The sequence below is a fragment of the Python bivittatus genome, unplaced genomic scaffold (assembly GCF_059951505.1).
Source record: "Python bivittatus isolate LINGU-HERP-01145 unplaced genomic scaffold, Pbiv_v1 ctg000080_np1212, whole genome shotgun sequence".
NCBI classification, from domain to species: domain Eukaryota; kingdom Metazoa; phylum Chordata; class Lepidosauria; order Squamata; family Pythonidae; genus Python; species Python bivittatus.
The window spans coordinates 25,198,570-25,220,677 of NW_028277035.1; the positions used below are offsets into that span (position 1 = coordinate 25,198,570).

Consider the following 22,108-nt stretch of genomic DNA (forward strand, 5'->3'; position numbering starts at 1 on the left):
GCTCCCGACTCCTTTTTGCAAGGCGCCGCCAGCATTTTTCCTCCCACTGGAGTGAGAGTACCCATTTATCTACTCACGTGAGTTTTTGAACTGTTGGGTTTACAGGAACTGGGGAGGAAACACCCTGCTAACGCGAAGGCTGGACTCGAACCGCTGAAGTGTTGACCATTTCTGGCCAGCAACTTTCAGCATCATTAAGCCGCTGCGCCACCGCGTCCCCTAGAATTCATTGTAGCAACAAGGAAATGTCTTCATGATAAGCTTCAGTAATTATTTCAGTATCTTTCAGTCTCCAATTAGTTTACTTAGACCAGATTTATTTGCCATTCTATGTAACCAAATTTGACTAGATAAAAGGTCTTTGCCCAATAGAGCAGCCTTCCTTTAACTATTGGGATTGCAACTCCTGGAATATATACCCTGGTGAAGCCTGCAATTAGGTCATTAAATGTCCCCTACAGGCTGCTATAGATTACTGCAGGCTACTTACTACATCTGATCCATCTAAAATATATTCAGCAGTCTTCTGATGGAAAGCCAGTAGTGCAAGTGACAGGATTGCAAGATTTTAATCATTATTATCAACAATTAATATTATCTAAACAGAAAAGTCTGCGTTTCAGATATAGAGTTGTCCAATGTTATTCATTATTTTAAAGCAATGCATAGTTAATACACGCAACCTGATTTCAAAAGTTTACAATATAGGGAGCTCATTCCATTGGAATTAAGTGCTGCAGAAATCAATATGTGGTTAATACATGTTCTCTCTTTATTTACATATTACCTTTCTTAAATTCTGCAGTACAGGGGTTAAAGGTTTTTGTATTCAAGGCACAGTGCATCACAGCAGATTTCTTAGCCCACTCAACCCTCACATACCAGATTACAGAACATGACTGTTTATTCAACAAGCAAATATAAGTAAAGAATTCCAGGAGAAAAAAGTCAGTGATAAGTACAAACCACTGAATATTAAATGCAGAGGCTATTGCCTAATTTTGAGCACATGGAGAGGCCCAAGCTTAATAAGAAGAGATGGGGAGGTGGAGAGAATGAAAAAAAGGGCACATTTAGAAAAAGTGAGACCTTAAGAGCTGCTGAGAGAGGGATAAGAACATATTTAGAAATAGAAACAAGTCACATAAAATAATGAGCAGGGATTAGAACATAAGTTAGAAAGAGTCATAACCAAATTGATTTCCATTCACAATGCATATATAGCAGTAAAACACTAACCTGGTTTTCTCTTGTGTCAACACCCCAGTCCTAGAATAGAAGATTGAACTAGCAGGATATAAATATTTTCAACCCTCATTATGTGCCACATTGCTGTGGAAAAACCATATGTTTTTATAATTTTATTAAAAGTTTTAAAAATGAAGATAAAAGCTAATACAAACTAATATAAAGTAAGGAAGAAAAAAGAAGTCAAAGAGAAAGCTAAAAGTGCAAGAAAGAAAGAAAAAGTAAAAAAAAAAATAGAAAGAAAAAAGATAAAAGAAGTAGCTTCCAATCTTATTTACACTAGTTATAAGTACAATTATAAATTTAGCTCTTTCCCTAAAGTTACAACATGACTCTCTTCTTTCTATAATCTATCCTGTCTAATCATCAGAACCATAAATCATAAGTTCATTTTTTCCTGTTTTATGCAAAAAGTCCATAAGGGGTTTCCAGTCAGCAATAAATGTAGATAATGTCTTTCTTCTGATCAAAGAACTCAATTTGGCCATCTCGGCAAGTTCCATCATCTTCACCAACCATTCCTCCATTGTAGGTATTGCCAAATCTTTCCAACTTTGGGCATGCAATAATCTTGCTGCAGTTATATTCAGAAACAAAATTCCATGAGTTTTTTCCAACTGTTTGTCCATCAGTCCCAAAAGAAAAACCTCTGATCTCAGTTGTATCTCAACCTTTAAAATCCTCTGAATCAGTGTATGTATTTGAATCCAAAATGTTCTAACATTTTTAGACATACAGTATATCCCTCTGCCACCAGTTCTTCTCTTGATTTTGTTTTGTATTCCCCTTGACAAAATTATAGTATCTCATGATAAGTTAGCCATTTGTGTTTGCCTATTGTTTCTCACCTGTAAAATGTTTCTTGTGCTGAGAGCCACAAAGATGGTTTTGGGCACAACCTTATTCTCAATATGGCATGTCTAACATAATGATTTTTAAAATTGACATTAACCTTGACTTTATTGTACCACAAATACCTATGCCACCCAAATCTCAGGTCATGTCCTTCTAACTCCACAAACCTTCTATTTCTCAGGAAAGATCATGTGTTTTCAGGTACCAGCTGGCTCTTGCAGGTGTACATTCCATGCATATAGAACTTTACAAATCACCTAGAAGAAAATCCAAGAGTCTTTTACAAAAAAATTGGAATTTAGCAAATGAATTCGTGTATCTTTTTTGTGGTTAGTGAGACCAACTATCTGACTTGCAAAATGTCATATGTGTACAAACCAAACACTTTGAAAGAGGTGCATCACAAAAGATGAGATATGAGTTCCATGAGTTTTTTCCAACTGTTTGTCCATCAGTCCCAAAAGAAAGACTATTGGTCTCAATTGTATCTTAACCTTTAAAATTGTTAAGGTGTGTGTGTGTGGGGGGGGGGGGTTCAGCTTGCATGGCAGCTTCAGGCCCTGTTCTTACTTGTCTCCATGTGTGTATACATAAGCAGCCTTACTAGAAAATTGTGTATGTATGTATGTTCATAATTTCTATAAAATAATAATGTAGGAACATCATATTTACATGTTCAATAAAATGCTTTTGAAAGAGGTGTTACTAGACGAAGCTGATGGCTACTGGACTTTCATTGTAGATACCTTATTGACCTGTAAATAAGGTTTAAAGTCTTATTACATTTCTATATTAATTTTTTGCTGGACTTTGCTCAAGACTTGCCTTTCATTTTCAAAACTGGATTACATTTATTTTTTTACTATACATTTAAATTGCATTACTGTTCTCCAAGGTTTTATGCTGGTAAGATATTTAATCTTTAAAACAAAAATGTTATCTTTCTGCCACTTAAAGAGGGGGATAAGAAAGAAACATGAGGCTTCCCTGTTCCCAAATTATAGCACAGTCTTTATATTATAAAAAGCAATCTTCTTCAAGTCAGCCTTGACTTGTTGACTTCATGAATACATGCAAGTAGTTTTATTAGCAGCAGTATGGAAGTGGTCTGGCATTTCATTTTTCTGGGATTTTTAAAAAACTTACCAGTCTAGCCTGCAGCCCTGAGAATGTTCCAAAAAGATTTATGTTTTAGAGCAGCCACTGACGGCCTTTTTTCTTCCTTTTCCAAATGTGGTAACAGGTAGGACTAATTCAGATATTCTCTTTCAGCCTTGGAAAGTATGGCTGTTTCCACATGAACAGAGACTTGTTTGGAGAGCCAGTTGTGAGGGTCAGGGAAATGTTCAGTGCAGTATGAGGGGCTTGCACTGAAAATAAAAAAACTGCATTGGGAAACCTTGGCTCAGAAGTACACATATAGTCACTTTGATTCCAAGGTTATGGCAATACGTAAGATTACTCCAGTGATCAGAATGTGAACTTCATTCACACAATCTGTTGATATAGAGACGACAACAAAAAAACCCTATATACAGAGATGTAGTAAACATTAATGTGTGCATAGGGTACACACATAATCATTTTATATAATGATTATAATGTATAATGTATACATACACGATAGAAAGATAGATAGATAGATAGATAGATAGATAGATAGATAGATAGATAGATAGATAGATAGATAGTATAATACTTCAGAGGTGACTTGTGTTTTAAAGATATTATATATGAGTGATAGCAAGAAGGTCTGCCCATGAAATCTCAACTAGTCTCAGCAATGGTTACTATTCATCAACATCTAAAGTGTCACTGGTTGTCTGTAATAAATCAGCTCCTATTACATCTGGGGCTCAGCTAAAGCCAAATGCAATAATTTTGTGGATTTCAGTGTGCCAGAATGGAAATGATGGTTATACTACTCACATGGATAGACATATGCAGTCAGGCTATACATTTTTTCCTCTGTTGTATAATATATGTAGTATCTGCAATGCATAATACATGAAACGATAGAAAGATGGACAGACAGACAGGCAGATAGATAAATCTATATATATTGCATTTATACCCCATCTTTTCTATGCATATGGAAAGGTCTTCTCTCAATGTATCCTCATATACTACTGTGAAGTAGGTTGGCACAGAGCGAATGTCTGGTCCAAATCCTTGCATGAGTTTCTGGATTTAACCAGGGATTTAAATTGGGTCTACCTAGTCCAACCATTACATGACATCTTACTATTTGTATTTCACATCTGTCCCCCAAACCTCTCCCACAGCTGATTATTCCTAGAATTGAGCTGAAGAAAAAGAAATGCAATTATGTCTTTTCTTGCGTAGTCTTTTCCCCAGCATTGGGCCTTTTAGGAGGAAAATTGTGGTCATGAATAGAATGTGTTAGAAAGGTCAACTTTATATAACTTCTTACCCCATTGCAAAGTTAGAGTCTCCCCTACCCTCAATTATCTAATTAAGATCATTATTTTCCAGCTTTATTGTGATCCCTGTTTCTTCATGGCTTTTGAACAATCTCTGACCAGGATTGTTGAAAGTAGAGGCTGATCTCTGCAGTGGGATCAGTGGGGTGCAAGATTAAAACCTCCCTCCTTTCACTCCAGAGTGATCCTGCATGCGTGACATGATTATTGTGGGTATAATACAGAAAATGAAGAAGTCAGTTCTCCAAGGGCCAGGAACCACTCATGTGATCAGTCTTGGAAGCCCGAGTTTGTGTTTCTACTCTCATTTGGCTTGTTTGCCATCAACCACATTATTGGAGAAGTATATCTGATTATCTGTGTAGCCCTTGTTCAGCACGTAATTTTCTGATTGCCTGATACACTAGGAAAAAGAATGCTTTTTACAGTAAGCAGTGGGAAAGTTGGGAAACAGCATCAGCAAATGTTACAGTGAATGAAGCTTTTCAGAAAGCTCTTTGTATCCCTCTCTTTTAAGAAGGCACCTTTGGCCTAAAAATTAAACCAAGCAGAACTTTGGCTTAGCCTCAAAAACTATGAATATAAGTTTGGTTGGACTTCTATTCAAAGTACTTTGCATGAATATTAGATTTCATGCAATATCTGATTAAGTAATAAGAGTAGTAAATTGGATTAATGCAGAATTTTAAATGCTGCTTTGGCAATGAAAACAAAAGCTAAAATGAAATGGCTTAAAAACAGATAACAAAGGAAATCTTTAAAACAAAAATGTTATCTTCCTATCTGGTTTTTAATGAGGTTGTGGCAATATATCATAAAGCAAGAAGAAAAGTGATGGTAAATGGAAACTTTTGTATTAAAAATGTTCTGTTGCTATATTTTTTTGCAGAAACTTTTGCATGGTTTCACAAAATGAATTAGTAATATAATAAGTAGATATTGTAACATCAAATAGACCCATTTCAAAATTGTAATTCAATCAGTGGGTGGAAGGAGAGTCAAGCTGCCTGCTGGTTTTGCTCCAAATTCCATACATTGTCTGATTCTGCTCCACCCCCACCCCAAGCTCCTAAGCATCGCATGGGGTCTAGGCAGATAATTATCAGGGCATAAAAAGCTATACCCCGACTCCCCTTCCTTACATAAATACTTCTGCCCATACATTTCTATAAATGCTGCTGTTGTATTTATTCCATGGCAATTGGTGTCTTGTTGACAGAAAATTCTACAGAAATGGATAGAGATTGAACCTTGAGGTTAGTTTCAGTATTGGGCACTGAGGAGCACAGAATTGCTCCACTGAGATAGACTTTCTCTGCTTCTGAGTTCTGACAAGACTTCAGAGATCTGTGAGAGATCCAATTATTTTTTTTAAAGGATATAAGAGAAATAAAAATGTAAAAAACTCTGAAACTGAAATGCACTTCTCTCTCTATTTTATATTCAGTGTACTTGAAAAAATGTCTGGAGATATACCGTTAAACATCAATATCAAAGAGCCTCGCTGGGATCAAAGTACATTTGTTGGACGAGCTAGCCACTTCTTCACTGTAACCGATCCTAGGAATATATTGTTATCCAATGAACAATTAGAAAAAGCAAGAAAAATTGTGCATGATTACAGGTATGGTTTGGATTTTCTTCCCCCAATTTTATTCCACTTTCTCTAGATGGGTAACATTATTCTAGGAATATTGTAATAAGATCAGAGAAATAAATTTTCTAGGGAAAATAGTCCTTTTGTAAGTTAATCAATCTACCTTTAAAATTGAGGAGTCTCAATGTTCTGCAGTAATGAACTGGGAGAAAATTGGGAAATTGTGACTCCCAAAATGCTAATCTTTCCACATTGCAAGAATTTTGGAGATGAATAGGAAGCATCAATTTTAGAGAAAACTATGCATATTTTCCTCCAATGATTATGAAACCATGTAGTCTTGATAATTTTCAAAAGAACATATATATGGAAATGGTGATAGAGTTTCTTGTACAGGGATATGATTCACACTAAGCAATCTCCTTAAAGAATATCCTTTAATCTTTTGGAACTAAAATACCTGTAGTATTATATTTATAATTAAGTATTTGTACATATTTCCACTAACCATAAGACAAGGCATTGTGGCCCCTGGGGTGACAGAAGATGAACTATGGAGAGCAAAATATGTCTATGATTCAGCCTTCCATCCGGATACTGGTGAAAAGATGGTTTTGATTGGCCGTATGTCTGCTCAGGTGCCTATGAATATGACAATTACTGGCTGCATGATGACATTTTATAGGTAAGTAATCATAAATTACTAATAAATGATACTTGAGTAGAATAAAGAATTTTTTTGTAAAGACCTGAGGCACTACAGTCCAAGTCAGAGACATACTGTATGTTGAATGTGGCATAAGACGGTTAAAGGGAACATTTTGCCTTTTTACCAACAATTTCCTCATTTGTACTGATTAATACTTTTCTCTAGAGTTAGTTATGACATGAGTTTCAGGTGCTTCTGTCTTTTATCATGACACTTAGAATGAGGTGTCCAAATCCCCATCTTACTAGGAAAACTGTTTAGAGAACTCAACAAAGAGAATTCAGAATGGATTGTTAACAGGTCTGGTGCAGGGGTTGTTGATAGTGAATTGTCAGCTCTGTCTTGAAATGTGTGATTTATCTGAACCTATTTATTCTGTGCTTTATTACTTTTTAATAATAGGGATTTGTACTTCTGGGTGCATGTCTGTATGTGTCCTTGATTTAACAAAGAAGAATTATATTTTCCTAGTCTCTGAACATCTGAAACAGGAAAATTTTGTCTGATAGCCTAGCTTCCTACCAAATATTTCTAAGTGAATTGGAAAAACAGTTAAAACTCTTGTTTACGGTAACAGAGAAGCTGAATAAAACATTATTTTTCTTTCTTTGGAGCAATTCTGAAAGGGCATCCCAGAGGCCTTAGGACGTCACTGGTTTCCCTTGGCAATAAAGGAGATCTGGTTCACTCTTGGGTTAATCTGATCAAAATTATGTTTGAAAGATGAAACTTAATTATCATCTGGATATATTTCATATAAATATGCGAAATGTGTTTCCCTGGCTACTGTATTAGTATCAGATTGAATTCATATCAAAACTTTATAGAAAATTAATTGTCCTTCCCTTCTTCCAAGAACAACTCCAGCAGTGGTCTTCTGGCAATGGATTAATCAGTCATTCAATGCCATTGTAAATTATACCAACAGGAGTGGAGATGCTCCAATCACAGTCAGGTAAAGCCATCAAGATGCACCAAGCAGATGATTCAAGTATGTTGAATAAAATATGTGCTCTAGTTTAGGTCTAATTTGAGGCTTAACATGAACTGCTATAGAAAATATTTGGTAGCTATAATTGCTATGGGATGAAAGTGTGCTGTAAATTACTGTGATATTGTTGAGTCAATATAGTCTTGATGAGGCTAGTCCATTGAATTAATAGAGTGATTATTTGAAAGAACCTCCCACAAAAAGGGGGGGGGGGAGGAAACAGTGGTAATTATTACCATGATACAGAAAGCAGGGGCCAAATCACTGTAGATTTCAAGTAGTTTCTTCTGAGAATTGCATGCCCTGATCGACAGAGCTCTCTGCTTTTTCTGAATGGCTGTCAGCACTATAATGATAATGGATCCTAAATTGCTTTGTTAAGATTATTATTAAATCTGCAATGTGGTCTTTCATAGAATGGCTTGACGTGACGACCTATAAGCACAAGGTAAACTATAACGAGGAAAAATAGAAGTGATGCTAATTTAGTAACAGTAATCTATAACAAACATCTAGTGCATTTAAAATATTTAAAGCCCTTCACATAAATATTATCAAAATACGAGATGCTACTAGATGCATGACTGCCAAGTTACCTCTGTCTGGTACTAAACACAATTTCTTTGCATGTTGATCATCCCGCAAGATCATTTGCATTGTTAAAAAGACTAATTAGGTCACTAATGCATTCTAGTCATTCATTCTGGATTGCAGCTGATGGGAGTCCAAACACTTCAAACTCATGTGCAACTGACTGTTATAGTTTGTGATGTTTCTAACTTCAGTGAGAGTTTTCTAAATATCCTTTGAATTAAAAATGCAATCTGGTGCCTGGGAACTATAGAAGTGGAAGAGAGAAGGAGATCGCCTAGAGGTGTTAGACAAATGGATAGGAGCTCCATTTACATTTTGGGCAGAGTGGCCAGGAATATATCGCTAGGAAGTAGTGCTCTTTAGCAAGTTGGTGCTCTATGCTTGAGGCAGGGGCATCACCAGAAGTTCACGCTAAGAAATCTTTGTACCCCCTTGATTTCTTTTTTTCCTAGCAGCTCTTCATGGAACTAGTGCCAAGTCAGCACTGAAGGTAGAAAGCATAGGATGAAGCTTTTTTGCTATGCAGAATCTGATCTTCAATGGGAGCACACCTTATAGCCTTGCAGTATCATGAGGCTAGTCTGTCTATTTATGCTCTTGTCAAAACAGCTATTATGTCAGATCACTCTGTTGAAAGTAGGTTTAGACTATTAAGCTACTAGCTGTTTTAAGATCTAGCCAAGTATGGCTGTACAAGCTGCAGACCACACTTGGCCTTTGAGTTACATGCCAGGGGCTACACTCCAAGGAGCCAGGGCCAGAACAAAATGTGACCTAAAAATAGTTAAAATTGAATGAATTAATGCAGTTATTATTATAACGCCCCTCAGAATAATTTCATCCTCTTGCCACATAAGAATTACAATTAGGGGCAAACTTTGGGAGGAGCATTAGGTTCCTCATCAAAGGCTTTTAGGAGCCACACACAGCTCTGGGTCTCAGAGTATACAGCTCTGATGTAGCCAGAGTCATCTGTGATTGTAGTTCACAACCTCTAGCTTTGCATTATTATTATTATTTAAGATTAAGCGGGGAGGGAGTCTATAGAGAAAAACGTGAGCAAAAATATCAGTTATGCCACTTGAGTGACATCACTACATCACTTCATGACTTCCTGCCATTCTTGGGAAGGTTGGGTGTGAACTGCAGCCCCAACTCCTCAGGTGTTTCCCACACTTGACTTAAACTAAAGATGCCTGTGGTTGAACCTGCCACAGAGCCACGGCATTTTAAAGCTCAGTGTAGATATTTCCTTTCTACAAGTGTTAGAAAGGAGTTGTGAAATACAGCTTTTTAAAAAAAATCCCAATAAATGCATAAAACTAATAAAATCACAAATTTTAATATTGGAAAAGAGGAGTTGTGAGGCTAAAATGAAGGAAAACCCGCATCTTATCCACAGCTTTGAATGCCTGCATGATATAAGATATTTCTCTAACTAATGAATAAAACAGTATTAAAAGGTCAACTAATAATTTCAGGAGATCAAATTAAAGAGAAGTATGTGAACTAAATTCCAGAAGAATGAAAATCAATCCTAACTGGAAGGAAGAGTATTTTATCATTTAGAAGTAATGCAGGAAAAGAACATATTTAACTGACCAATTCAGAAGGGATATCAAAAGCTCTTATCCTGAAAAGCTTAATTAGGCAGATTCATAATGAGACAAGTGGGTCCGTTAAGATAACTCAGTGGAAGTAGCATAGTTTTTTTGTTTGTTTTTTTTAAGGGCAATGTCCACCTTCTCCATTGCTTTATCAGTCTCTGCTGTCCTTGGGGAAGGAATCTAGAAACACTAGAAAAGGAAATTTCCCAGCCACCTTAGCTCCCCTAGTTTATCTCTTAGCGAAGTTTGTGTTGCTGCCATAAATAAGGTTGCCTTGTGCCAGTTATGTTTATAGAACATTTATAGTTTATGAGATTTAGAGCACATGATTCTTATACATATATAAACATTCCTATTTTTGTTTTAGCCAGCTGGGAACGGCCTATGTTTCTGCTACCACAGGTGCTGTTGCAACTGCTTTAGGACTTAATGCACTCACAAAGGTATTTCTCTTATTTTCTCCTTGTGTTGAGACTATGAGTCTCAGCTGTGGTGAAAATTTTATATGACAGTTTTTATATGCACTAGGGGTCTCTAATAAAAAAGGAATGCATTTATCTTTATTTGTGATATGATGAGCTCACTGAAACTATATGTTCATGACCTTATTGATCCCCCATGTTGAACTTCATTTGCTTTAACTGAGTAGTAACTTAGGCATACATCTTCCTTGAAGAGAGAAACTAGGTGTCAGAGAGAAAAATTATGTGGTTTTCTATGCCTGTGTTTGTATATGTGCATTTTATATATTTATATATTTTGCATATATTTATACAAATATAAATAGCAAATAAATGTGTTGCCAGACAGAATTCCTCAATGAGAATGTAATTTTAATTCGTACAGAAAATACGTAAGCGGCTGATGCCTAGAAATACTGAGTACAATTGGCTTTTGCGTGTCACATTAAATTCCTTGAAATCCTCCTCCAAATTTCTCCCTAGAAAGTGCTTGTGATGTATACAGGGTCTGTAGCTTTGCTGTCCACTTCATGAATCTGATAAAAAAGAATCTTCCCTGCAAAAAAATTCACCTGAGTAAATTGTTGCTCCTGAACCGACCAAAGTAGCATGCTTCTAAAATCTGTCACAAAGTTGCTGTAGGTTTTTTCTGGAAAGAGGAACTGTTACTGAAAGTTACTTGAAAGAAAACTGATCCTGCTTTCTGGGTTGATTGACAGTGCAGTGTGTCTGTTTTCAGAAAAATGCGGTGGGGGAAACTATCCTCAATTTCTTTTAAGGCACAATACTTAAATACATTATCGAGAGACACAGTTACAGCACATTCTCTGCTCTTTTGACGTACAGTCTTCAGCCGGCTCATCATGAAATATTGTTACTGTTAGATCTTTCAATGCTGTCCTTCATGACTTAAGTCAAAACTCTAAGGAAATATTAACCAGAGTTAGTCCATTTTCAGGTGACGCTCTCTCTCTTTTTCCACAGCATGTTTCACCTCTTATAGGACGTTTTGTTCCTTTTGCTGCTGTAGCTGCTGCAAACTGTATTAATATTCCATTAATGAGGCAAAGGTAAGATAAGCCATAGCATGTGACCTGCAGGGCTCCTTGAGTGTGTGTGTGTGTGTGTGTGTGTGTGTGTTTTCAGGTAAACATACGTCATTTTTAAGTTAAACCAAAGAGAATTTTGAGATGTTTGCCCATCTCTAACATTTAGTTTCACTTTCTACAAGAGTTACATTAACTCTAGGTTGCTTATGAAAGAGATTTTTTTTTCAAACTTTGGAAATCAGGGTGGAAGGGCTTCTGAAACATTCCTGTCATTTAGACCTACCAGCAGCACCAACACAAGCATGTGCATGTTTGCAAGGAGCTGCTGCATGTGAGAAGTTGGGAAAGGGGTATTACTACATCAACTTCACATTAAAAAAAAAAAAACAACAGTAAGTAGAACATAACGCAACAGCAGAGCTTGCTGTCTGTTTGCAAGGCACTGAAAACCTGGCTTTGCCATCTAGCCTGGGCCCCTGATAGTATGGGTGAACCCATTTCGTGGTTGGTTTGAGTGTTTATGAGTGTTCCCGACTGCTATTTTATGCTATTTCTGTTGTTTTGGTTGTTTTGACTCTTTAATTGTTAGCTGTCCACAGTCATGTATGGGTGGCCATATTAATTATTTAATTAGCTGTTAGTTCATCTATTGAAATTGAGGACCTGACTTTCCATTGATTAAATCTATCTTATTGAATATATCCAAAATCCAACAAATTATAATTAGGAGAACATCTTTTCCTTTCATAGTTGAGCAACATTCTAATGTGAGCTGCTACTTAACTTTGGCAAATGCACATAAGTCACCTGCATTAACAAAATGCCCGTTTTGCTTTCTATTTTCAATATAATATCAAAGATTTGTAAATGAATTTGTATTCCTGAAGAATTTTTATTTTTGCTGCAATGGATTAACAGACCAATCTTTCTGGAATTTGTCACAATCATTTTTGGAATGTTATATTCCTGACAAGGAAGATTTTTCTATCCTTGATGAGATTCTGCAGCTGTCTAAGAAGATTATTTCAGGGGAGAAATGGTACTAACGAAAGAGATTTATAACACTGAATTAGTGAAAGATGACTTTTAGCCACTGCTCTTAGACAATTCTTCCCACTTCTCTTACAAGGTTGATGCACAATACAGATGGCAAATCTGACATGATTACCAGTTCTGTATGCAGAGACTGAGATCTGCCTTTAAAAATGGACTATGAATGTAGCCACAGGATCTTGCCTTTTTTGCTACAGTGATGGAAGCAGCCCCTTGCTGCAATATCACGATGCACAAACAAAAGTGGCAGGCCTTGTGCCACGATAATGTGATGCCATTTTCGTCATTCTGCACATCCTGTGGATCCTGCTGAATGTCACACAGTGTAAGACAGGACTATCATTTAAGTTCAAAAATTATTATCAAATACAGCTTGAACCTTGAAAGGACATTGATGTAAGCATTTGGAGCCCTTTAAGAACGAAACCATGATCTTCTTCAGCTCTTTTTTTTTTCCTTTTTCTTTTTTAAAAACCCAACAGGGAACTAAAGTATGGTATTCCCATTACAGACGAAAATGGGAACAGACTGGGTGAATCATCCAAAGCTGCTCAACAGGCCATCGTGCAAGTTGTGATTTCAAGGATTCTTATGGCTGCTCCAGGAATGGGTGTGTCCAACTTCCATTAAGTTTAATGTTTACATTCTTCTAGCAACTTAAACATTAGAACTACTTCTAACAATGTTGTGCTCACCTACAGAAAACTAGTTGACAGCTCAAGAGCAGTTATTCTAGCTTCTTTACCAATTCTGCTTATCAGTAAGGCTGTAGAGGAACATTTGTTACAAACAAGTGTATAAGTATGTATATATGTATGTGTGTGTATTTGTTTGTGGTTTACCAAAAGTCAGGACCCATAGGCCAATCACAATATGTTTTACTAATTTTTTTTTCCAAGGGAAAATGTTAATATACTTTTGAATGTTCAAAGGTTGTGTGTCAAACCAATAAGGAAGTTGTTAGAAGGAGATTGCACTTCCAGGGGAGGCACGGCGAGCTAAACATGTCTCTGTGGAGAGCAGGTACGATGAACATGGCAAAGACCAAAGAACTGATGAGTAGACAGTTCTTTGGAGCCTCTGCAGACAAGGAGGACAGAAGAGTGCTCACATGTACTCGGGGCAGCTGTTCCTCATGAGGAGACAACAGGACAGTGATGTCCTGCAGGTTTGAGTGCCAGGAGATGAAGGGATCAATCATCAAGCTGACATCTGTGGCAGAGCCTTTTTAAAGGACACTACGTCCACTAGCCTTGCTTCTAATCACTTTTGGAAATTGTTTATCTAACCATCTTAAAGCTATTAGACTTCTTGTATTATCCTTGTCTCTTCTCTCAAAGTCCTTGTCATCTTTATCATCTTAAAGCTATTAGAGATCTTTGGAATGACAAGTTTGAAAAGCCACCTGCTGAGTCTATCTTCATTTCTGAACAAAAGAAAAATTAACTATACATTTAAGAACTTAAAGAATTTAAAATAAATAGTAAAAAGCTAAATAAGATTTTGAACCAAGAAAGTTATAAACGAATTAAGGGTCCAGACAAATTTGGAATATTGAAACTTTTACTATAAAAGTTTAGAACTATATAAAATAAACAGCTCTTCGTGGGAACCAAAATTATTTTGTCTACTGTAAGTTATAATAGAGATTAAAGACTTCATTATTTAGATTGGACACTAGAGGGGACTGAAGATTCTAGGCAAAAAAAAAAAATCTGCCTTTGGTCTTGATTAGGATTGGGATTTACAAAATGACACAAGACACTATAACATTTGAAATATTAAAGGAGATCTTCAAAGAATAGGGCCAGAAATTAGTAGCCACAATATCAGTAACAATGTCTGCTTTTATGGATAGACTATGTCTAAAGGATGTTAATGAAGGAATGGCAGATGTGAAACAAAATGCTTGATGCAGAAATAGTAGAATCAGAAATATTGGATTAAAAAAAAGTATAGATTACAAGACAGAGAAGGCATTTAAAATGGAAATACAAGTGACAGGCCAAGAGAATTACCTGGATAAGGACTCTTTACTGGATATACAAAAGAAGCTGGCAGAAGTTTTAAAAATTAAAGAGGAAATACAAATGATAACCAAGAGAATGATGTGGGTAATGTCTTTTTATTGAATTTACAAAAGAGGCTCGTTAAAGCATTGAAGAAGCCTATGCAGTGGGACAAAGAATAATTGAAGAGAGATCAAATCCTCTGACAATATTTGAATGAATTAAAGATTAAGATTTTCAGAAGAAAAAGGAAGGAATGTAAAGTTGGTTTATTTGATCAAGGTTAAAATAAGACCTGTTTCTATAAAGCTCAGGGAATCCTTTACAGATTTTTGCTGAGACCAGGATTGAAAAGTACATATTTGATGGATTTGCTTATAGTTAAGGGATGGGTTATGGGAAGAAGAGATATCTGTTTGTAACCTTATATGGGGTGAAGAGCTACCAAACTTGTTTAGACTTGTTGTGATAAATGGCACTCAATTCAAATATTTATTGTAATTTATATATAAATTGTGTGTGGAAGCTGACTTTTGGTACACCATACATATATGCATATATACACACATATACATACATATATACATACGTGCATATATCGCCACTATACATGGCTTGTGAAATACCTTGTATCCAGAACTCTAGATGGCAGTCTAATACTCCTAAAAGTCTATTGTTTAGTTTCCAGGATTTTAATACCATAAGAGTCTTCTGCATCACTATCCACTATCTATATTTCATCTCTTTATACATATGTACTCATGGATGAGCCCATCTGCAGATAAGCTGACCCTCAAATTTTTAACCAAAATACCATGAAAAATGCGTCACCCACAGATAAGACAACCCTCAAAATGTTTGTATGTTTTTTTCAATATATTCTGAAAGACTTCATTTGTTTTCATATTTTGAATCAATAAATTTTGTTTTCCAGAACAGATTCCATTTCAAATACTCACAATTGGCTTATCCATGGGTGGCACATTTCTCATGGAACTTTGGTTCAGCTTATCTGCAAGTATATACGGGTACTTTAAAAAAGTATTGTCATATATACTCACAGATAAGCTAAACCCAATTTTTGGGGTGTATTTTGGAGCCTAAAATTCTCAACTTATCTGCAAGTATATACGGTATATATTTATTTGTATATAGATATGTTTATCTGTGTGTGAGAGATTTATTTATTTATTTATTTTGTTAGTTAGTTAGTTAGTTAAAAGATTTGTATAGCTACCCATTTCATGCAGCATAATCCTGAGCAGCTCACAAGCAATAATAAAACAGTAAAAACAGTAAAAGAAACATAAAAGCCAACAAAAAACTTCTCAGCGCTTCAAACACAACACATCTCCACACATCCAGAACAAACTTTAGAGCCCAATTGTTTATATTTATTTAGCCCAAATCAATCAACTGCAAGATGAAGGCAATTTCATTGAAAGTTCTGGACCACAGCCTACCATGCTGGTCCAGTGAGGACTGTTAGATAGACATTTTTCAACTTCCCAGTCTAGGCTGAGAAAAATGACTGGCCCAAAGTCATCCAGATAGCTTCCATGCATAAAGGAAGACTAGAACCTGGATTTCCTCACTCCTAGTCCAGCACTTTTAACCACTATACCATACTTGTGTTCCCATATTCATATACATCTACACTTACATACACACAAATATATATGTATAAATAAATTTTAAATACTAATACTGAGCCTATTTAGGGATAAGACTTCTCACTGCTATTAGAAGCTGCTCTATAGATAGGATTTGCTAAAGGTTCTGTTCTGTCTGCCTATTGAAGAAATGTATAACTGTTAAGCCATCTATCCAAATATTTTTCTTCCTAAGGCAACATACAACAAACATGAAATTATTAAGCACATGACTTTTGCTTACTGTCTTATAGCCATTCCCCCATTCATAATGAATACTTTGGAAAAGAAGGCATTTTTAAAGGTAAGCCTATGCTCCCAAAGAGATTTCTTTCCTGAATCAGTTTATTTATTTTATTTATTTTAAAAGATTTATATGCCCCCCCCATCTTAAACAACTCTGGGTGGCTCAACAACGATAAAACCAGTAACTGTAAAACAACCATAAAACAATAAAACAGTAAAACGGTAGTGCTTCAAGTATTACAATAGAGCCTCTTGAAATGCATGCTGCAGTAAAATCTGTAACTATTCCCTCTCATTTTCTAGGAAACATTTTGTCTGTGGACACATTCAGAAAAATCTTAACACTTTAATCATTCCATTGTATGAGTTAGATCTAGTCCATTCTTTTAATAAACAGTAATCATACCTTATTTACTGTTTCTGGAGGGGCAACTAAAGTACAGGAGCTTCCCACCCCAAATGAAAAACCTATCTTTCAGACATATTTCAAAGCTGATACACATAAAACAACTACAAAGTGGAAGCTTGACTAAGATTAGATTGATACTGATGTCATCTGCTGTCAAACAGCATAACCTATTGCCACTCAAACAGGGAACTTTCTCTGTACCGCCGCAAACATCTTTGGGGGAAGTAGGTGAGAAGAAAATGCCTAAAATACAAGGTGGGTTGCTGTGTGCAAGAGGCTTGAACTTGCCTCTTCAATTATTTGGCCCTTTTTTTGTTAATATCAACAGGAGTAAGATACTAGATGTTGAGGTTAAATGATGGTATTTCATCAGTTTAATCTAATTGTCTACATAAATTAGGAACTGCAGCCTGACTGCCGTGTAAGTACTTGAGAATTTTGTTCAAGTTCCAATTTCTTTCACTTCAAATACTAAAATTCAATGCCCACTGACCACTTTGTAATGATACTTATTCTTAACCTGGTTTTCTCATTAATTACTGTTTAATTCCTAGACATTATTATATGGAAGGCTTGCAAAGATAATGTAAGTATACTGATGACTAATAGCTGAAAATGCAAAGGATCTGCAAAGTCTAGTAATAAAAATCAAGGAGCACAGTGAAAAAAAAGGAAGTAAAGAAGTATATAAAAAAATATAAAGAAGATCATATTAATGACAACAGGCACAACAACTCAGTCTTAGAATTGTCAATGAAGATATCGAAGTGATAAATAGCTTTTGGCTTTTACAATCATCCATCAATGGTAAAGGAACAGTCAAGAAATATTCCACAGACTGGCACTTGATTGAGTAGACATGAAGACCTTGGAAAAGATATTCAGATGCCATGATGTGTCTATACCTACAAAATCAGAATAGGGCAAGCCATAGCATTCCCTGTGACACTAAGTGAAAGTTGGAAGGGTATTGAAGCTTTTAAACTTTGGTGTTGGAGAAGACTCCTGAGAATGGACAGACAAGAGAACAAACTAATGGATCATAGAACAAATCAACCCAGAGTTCTCTCTCACACAAATGGCCAGGTTCAAATTATCCTACCTTGGACACATTATGCCAAGACCTAACTCTCTGGAGAAGGCTCTAATAATAGAATATAGATTAAGTGTAAAAAAAAAAAGTTAATTAGGATTAACGGGGAATATTTTAAAGATTTTAACATTTCTCATAAGCAGTTGCAAAATGTGAAAGAGTTGATTTATTACTATCAGTAATTACTGTCACTTAATGTACATTTTATGATTTATAATCAGTGTGAGTTTGAGTAAAGTCTACATTCAGTTGAGCTGGATTCCTGGTGATCCAATGGAGACATCAATGAAGGATTCTGGCAACAATACAGAAGTGGCTTGCTATTTCCTTCTTCAGGGATGTTTTCCAGATTGAATTGCCCATTAAATTATAGTTAATATGTTTTTTAAATTTCTAATGCAGTTTTGAACAACATCTTTAAAATACATTGCTGTGAGAACTCAGGTAAATTATATATAATAGACAAAATATTTTCCAAACACCTATCAAATATTAGTCATGTAATATAAGCCATCATTATTCCTACTTTACAACAAGATGATAACTTTTCTAAAATGACCTGGGGAGATTCATTCATTCATTCATTCATTCATTTATTCATTCATTCATTCAAATGTATATGGCCATCCATCTTAATCAAATAACTCTAGGCAGCTACCAAGCATAAAACCAAGTACACACTTATAAAAACAATAGAAAATAAAGAATAAAGATGCCAGGTAAAAGAAATATCCTCAATTAACCAAGGCCAGAACACAAACCAGGCTCTTTTAACATCCTGGTCCTAAAGCCTGAGGCTTACTGGCTCACTCTGACTTGTTAGCATATTCTTATTCTCCACAGTTTACTTTGTAGCAAGTTGCCTTAGATTAAGTGGAAGTATACTTAGAAGAATATGTGTGGAGCTCAACATTTTGTGATAGATTTACTTTCAGCACATTGTTTTGTAATCATCACTATTGCATTTGATTTGTAATGGTTATGAGTAAAGATGAATGAGGTGGGGGGGGAGAGAAATTGGAAGCATTCAGGAGTTTATTCCGTTGTTTTTCTCCCATTCCTTTCTTATTTTTCCTGAAGAATTAGGGGAAATGATTATTTTTGAATAATTAGGCTTTTTTAATTGAATCATTATACAGTAATTCATTTCAATGTTAATGCTAAGTATATGAGGTATTTCTGCCTCCAGAAAAGCTGCCAAATATTTCCTTTTGTTTTCAGGCTTCACAATGTCCGTAACTTTTACATTTCTAGTTATTTGAAGATAATTTCTGTCCGCATACATTTTTGCTGCAAGAAATAATAAAAAGAGGAGACTGCCATGTTCAGCTAAAACTCCACTGCTTGCTCTGGAATGTAATGCAAGGCGTTCTAATTTAGCAGCTTTTATACCTGAACCAACCCATCATTCACTGTTCCATGTCCTCTGACACACTCTTGACTCTCCTTGTGACTTTCTGGTCCTCCCCCTTCCCTTCTCTGCTTCATTGACTGTGTGTTCAGGTGAATCATTGCTCTTCGGTTAGTTAATTATAAGACTTGATATTGATCAGTTCTAAATCCATTGAGCAATGGATTGCCCTTTTTTTTTTTTTTTTACAAGCAGCTTATGCAAGCTCATTGCTTGCATCTACTGTTAACAAGTCACTTCATTAAAGCATTACAGTCTTCATCTGGTAATTTTCCATTACCTAACTATTATTTGTTAACCTCTGAAAAACTGTTCCAAAGGCTTTGAAAAAAGGCAAAGATTATGTATCAAAGTGTATTTCTAGGACCACAATCACAAAAATAACATCTTTCTTCTCATGACTTGAAGAACTCCAGCAATTCTTCTTGTACTTCTTACATGACTTCTTAAATTTCATCATTGTGAACCTTATTGAGTATAAAGCTGCTGAAGCTTCTCAAATATAAATTCCAGCAAAATTACTTGGGCTTTCTTTGAAATATTTTTAAGCCAAAAGCATTGAGAAACATCATATTTTACATTATCTGTATGGTAAAACCTGAGTGTATAATTTCGACACCAATTTTCCCCTGCTAATTGGACTCTAGCCTCTGTGACCCATGCGTGTTCTACATTCTGCCTTTTTTAGTTCCATTGTTTCTTCTTTAGCAACAGTTCTAAACCGAGATGTAAATTTTATCCATGTAATGTTTATTCCTTAACTGCTTCAAGGCATATTAGACAAATCAGCACAGGCTCTGGTAAGGGCAAGAAGAATGATCAGGGGACTAGAAACAAAGCCTTCTGAAGAAATATGAAGCAGGTGAGAATGTTATACCTTGAGTAAAGATGAGTGAAGGAGAATATTATAGCTGTCTTCAAATACCTGATAGGATGTTATATAAAATGTCAAGGCCTGAAGTCCAGAATGCAGGTCACAGAATAATGGATTTAAGGTACAAGAAAGCAGGTTCTGTTGGACTGTTGGCAGAAACAGTTATAGTAGTTTGACATTAGAACCAATTACCCAGAGAGATTGTAGACCCTTGGGTTCAAGAGGAAGCTAGGCAACCATCTGTTTTAATCTGGATTCCTGGATTGGGCTCAGTGGCCTAAATGGCCCTTCCTTCTAACATGATGATGCTGTAATTCTAGATTTTGGTTAAATGCAAATATTTTGTTTACCTTAGAACATTCTTCAGAGATCATCTAGCAATGAAAAGAAAGCTGTTACTGAGAAATAACTACTTGTAGAAAGTTTTAGAGATGTAAAATGCAATATTAAGTCTTTTCAAAGAACTGTCTCTTTAACAGTGGTGATCTGGCAGATACCTCAGATAATATCTTAGCATCCACCATCCTGTCTTATATCTATCTATCTATCTATCTATCTATCTATCTATCTATCTATCTATCTATCTATCTATCTATCTATCTTCTACCCCACTGCAATCAAACAACTCTTGGCAGCATACACAGAATACAAGACAAATGAGAACATCCTTGCACTGTCTAAAACCAATCATAATCACAATTGCACAATTGTAGCATAAACTCCAAACAAGGACCATCAAAAACAACATAAATAAAATATCACAATAAAATAAGGATAAAAAATAGAAAGTAGGGAAAGAACAAATAAAAGATGGGATTTTATGTAAACTTTAAAGGATGCCTTCCAAACTGGTTCAGTCTTCCACATTTTCCTAAAAACCAGGAAGGATGGGTCTCTCCTGATCTCTGTCAGGAAGTTGTTCCAAAGCACCAGTGCTGCCACAGAAAAGCAGTGCTTTTCTGCTTCAGCTCCCCAAACCTCTCAGAAATGTAGGACTTTGAGTAGCTTTTTCCTGAATATTCTAATAGATAAGTGCACCAAGAACCAGTAAATACATAGGCCACTATGTTTTAGACCAGTTGCAATTTCTGGGTAGTCTTTAAGTCAGCCCCATGTAAATTGAATTGCAGTAGTCTAACTGGTGGTAATGTCACCGTAGCCAGGTCCTCCTTCACCAGGTAAGGCCACAGCTAGCACACCACCTACTGTTCAACCTGCTAATCAGGCAGGAGCTGTGAGTCCTGAAAATTAGATCTCATGAACCTACTTCTTTTTTATCTGCCCTCAAAGGACAACAGTAGTGGCAACAGAAAACCCAAATGTATCAGTAGTTACTCCATCTTACTTGGGGTCAACTTTAGCCTGGTCTCTCTCATCCAGACCCTCACAGCCTCCAGGCACCAGGAAAGGACATCAATAGCATCTCCATTACAGCCTGGGGTAATAATATACAATTAGGCATTATCAACATACTTATGGTACTATACCTGAAACTGTTGGTTGACCTCATCCAGCAGCTTCACATAGATGTTAAAGAGCAGGAGCAACAGGACCAATCCCTGTGACTGATCACTGGGCTGGCATCTCCTCTCCCATCACTGAACTGAATTGTCCAAAACCACCATTAATATCCACAGCCTCATTCACCTCCCATGACCAGCTGCTCATCAGGCACCAAACAGAACTGCCCACCAGAGGACTGGGGAATTCCCCTTTGAAACTAACTGGATCCATTAGGTGCCTGGAGAGGACAATCCAAAAAGGTCTCACCAACCCATGGAGGTCATGGGTGGCTAGCAAGCCTAA

General features: G+C 36.1%; 1 protein-coding gene across 3 annotated transcripts in view; it reads left to right on the plus strand.

Annotated features, from left to right (window-relative positions):
* SFXN1 (sideroflexin 1) overlaps positions 1-22,108 on the plus strand; it is a 38,455-nt gene that overhangs the window by 1,980 nt on the left and 14,367 nt on the right. For 2 of the 3 annotated variants that reach the window (XM_007433476.4, XM_088133686.1), the window contains exons 2-8: positions 5,995-6,171; positions 6,659-6,829; positions 7,710-7,808; positions 10,413-10,488; positions 11,491-11,576; positions 13,091-13,218; positions 16,524-16,573. In XM_007433476.4, the coding sequence (XP_007433538.1) occupies positions 6,008-6,171; positions 6,659-6,829; positions 7,710-7,808; positions 10,413-10,488; positions 11,491-11,576; positions 13,091-13,218; positions 16,524-16,573 (774 nt within the window). In that variant the 5' untranslated portion in view covers positions 5,995-6,007. Of the gene's footprint in view, positions 1-5,965; positions 6,172-6,658; positions 6,830-7,709; positions 7,809-10,412; positions 10,489-11,490; positions 11,577-13,090; positions 13,219-16,523; positions 16,574-22,108 lie in introns of those variants that run through there. The other variant, XM_088133684.1, reaches the window with a different exon arrangement.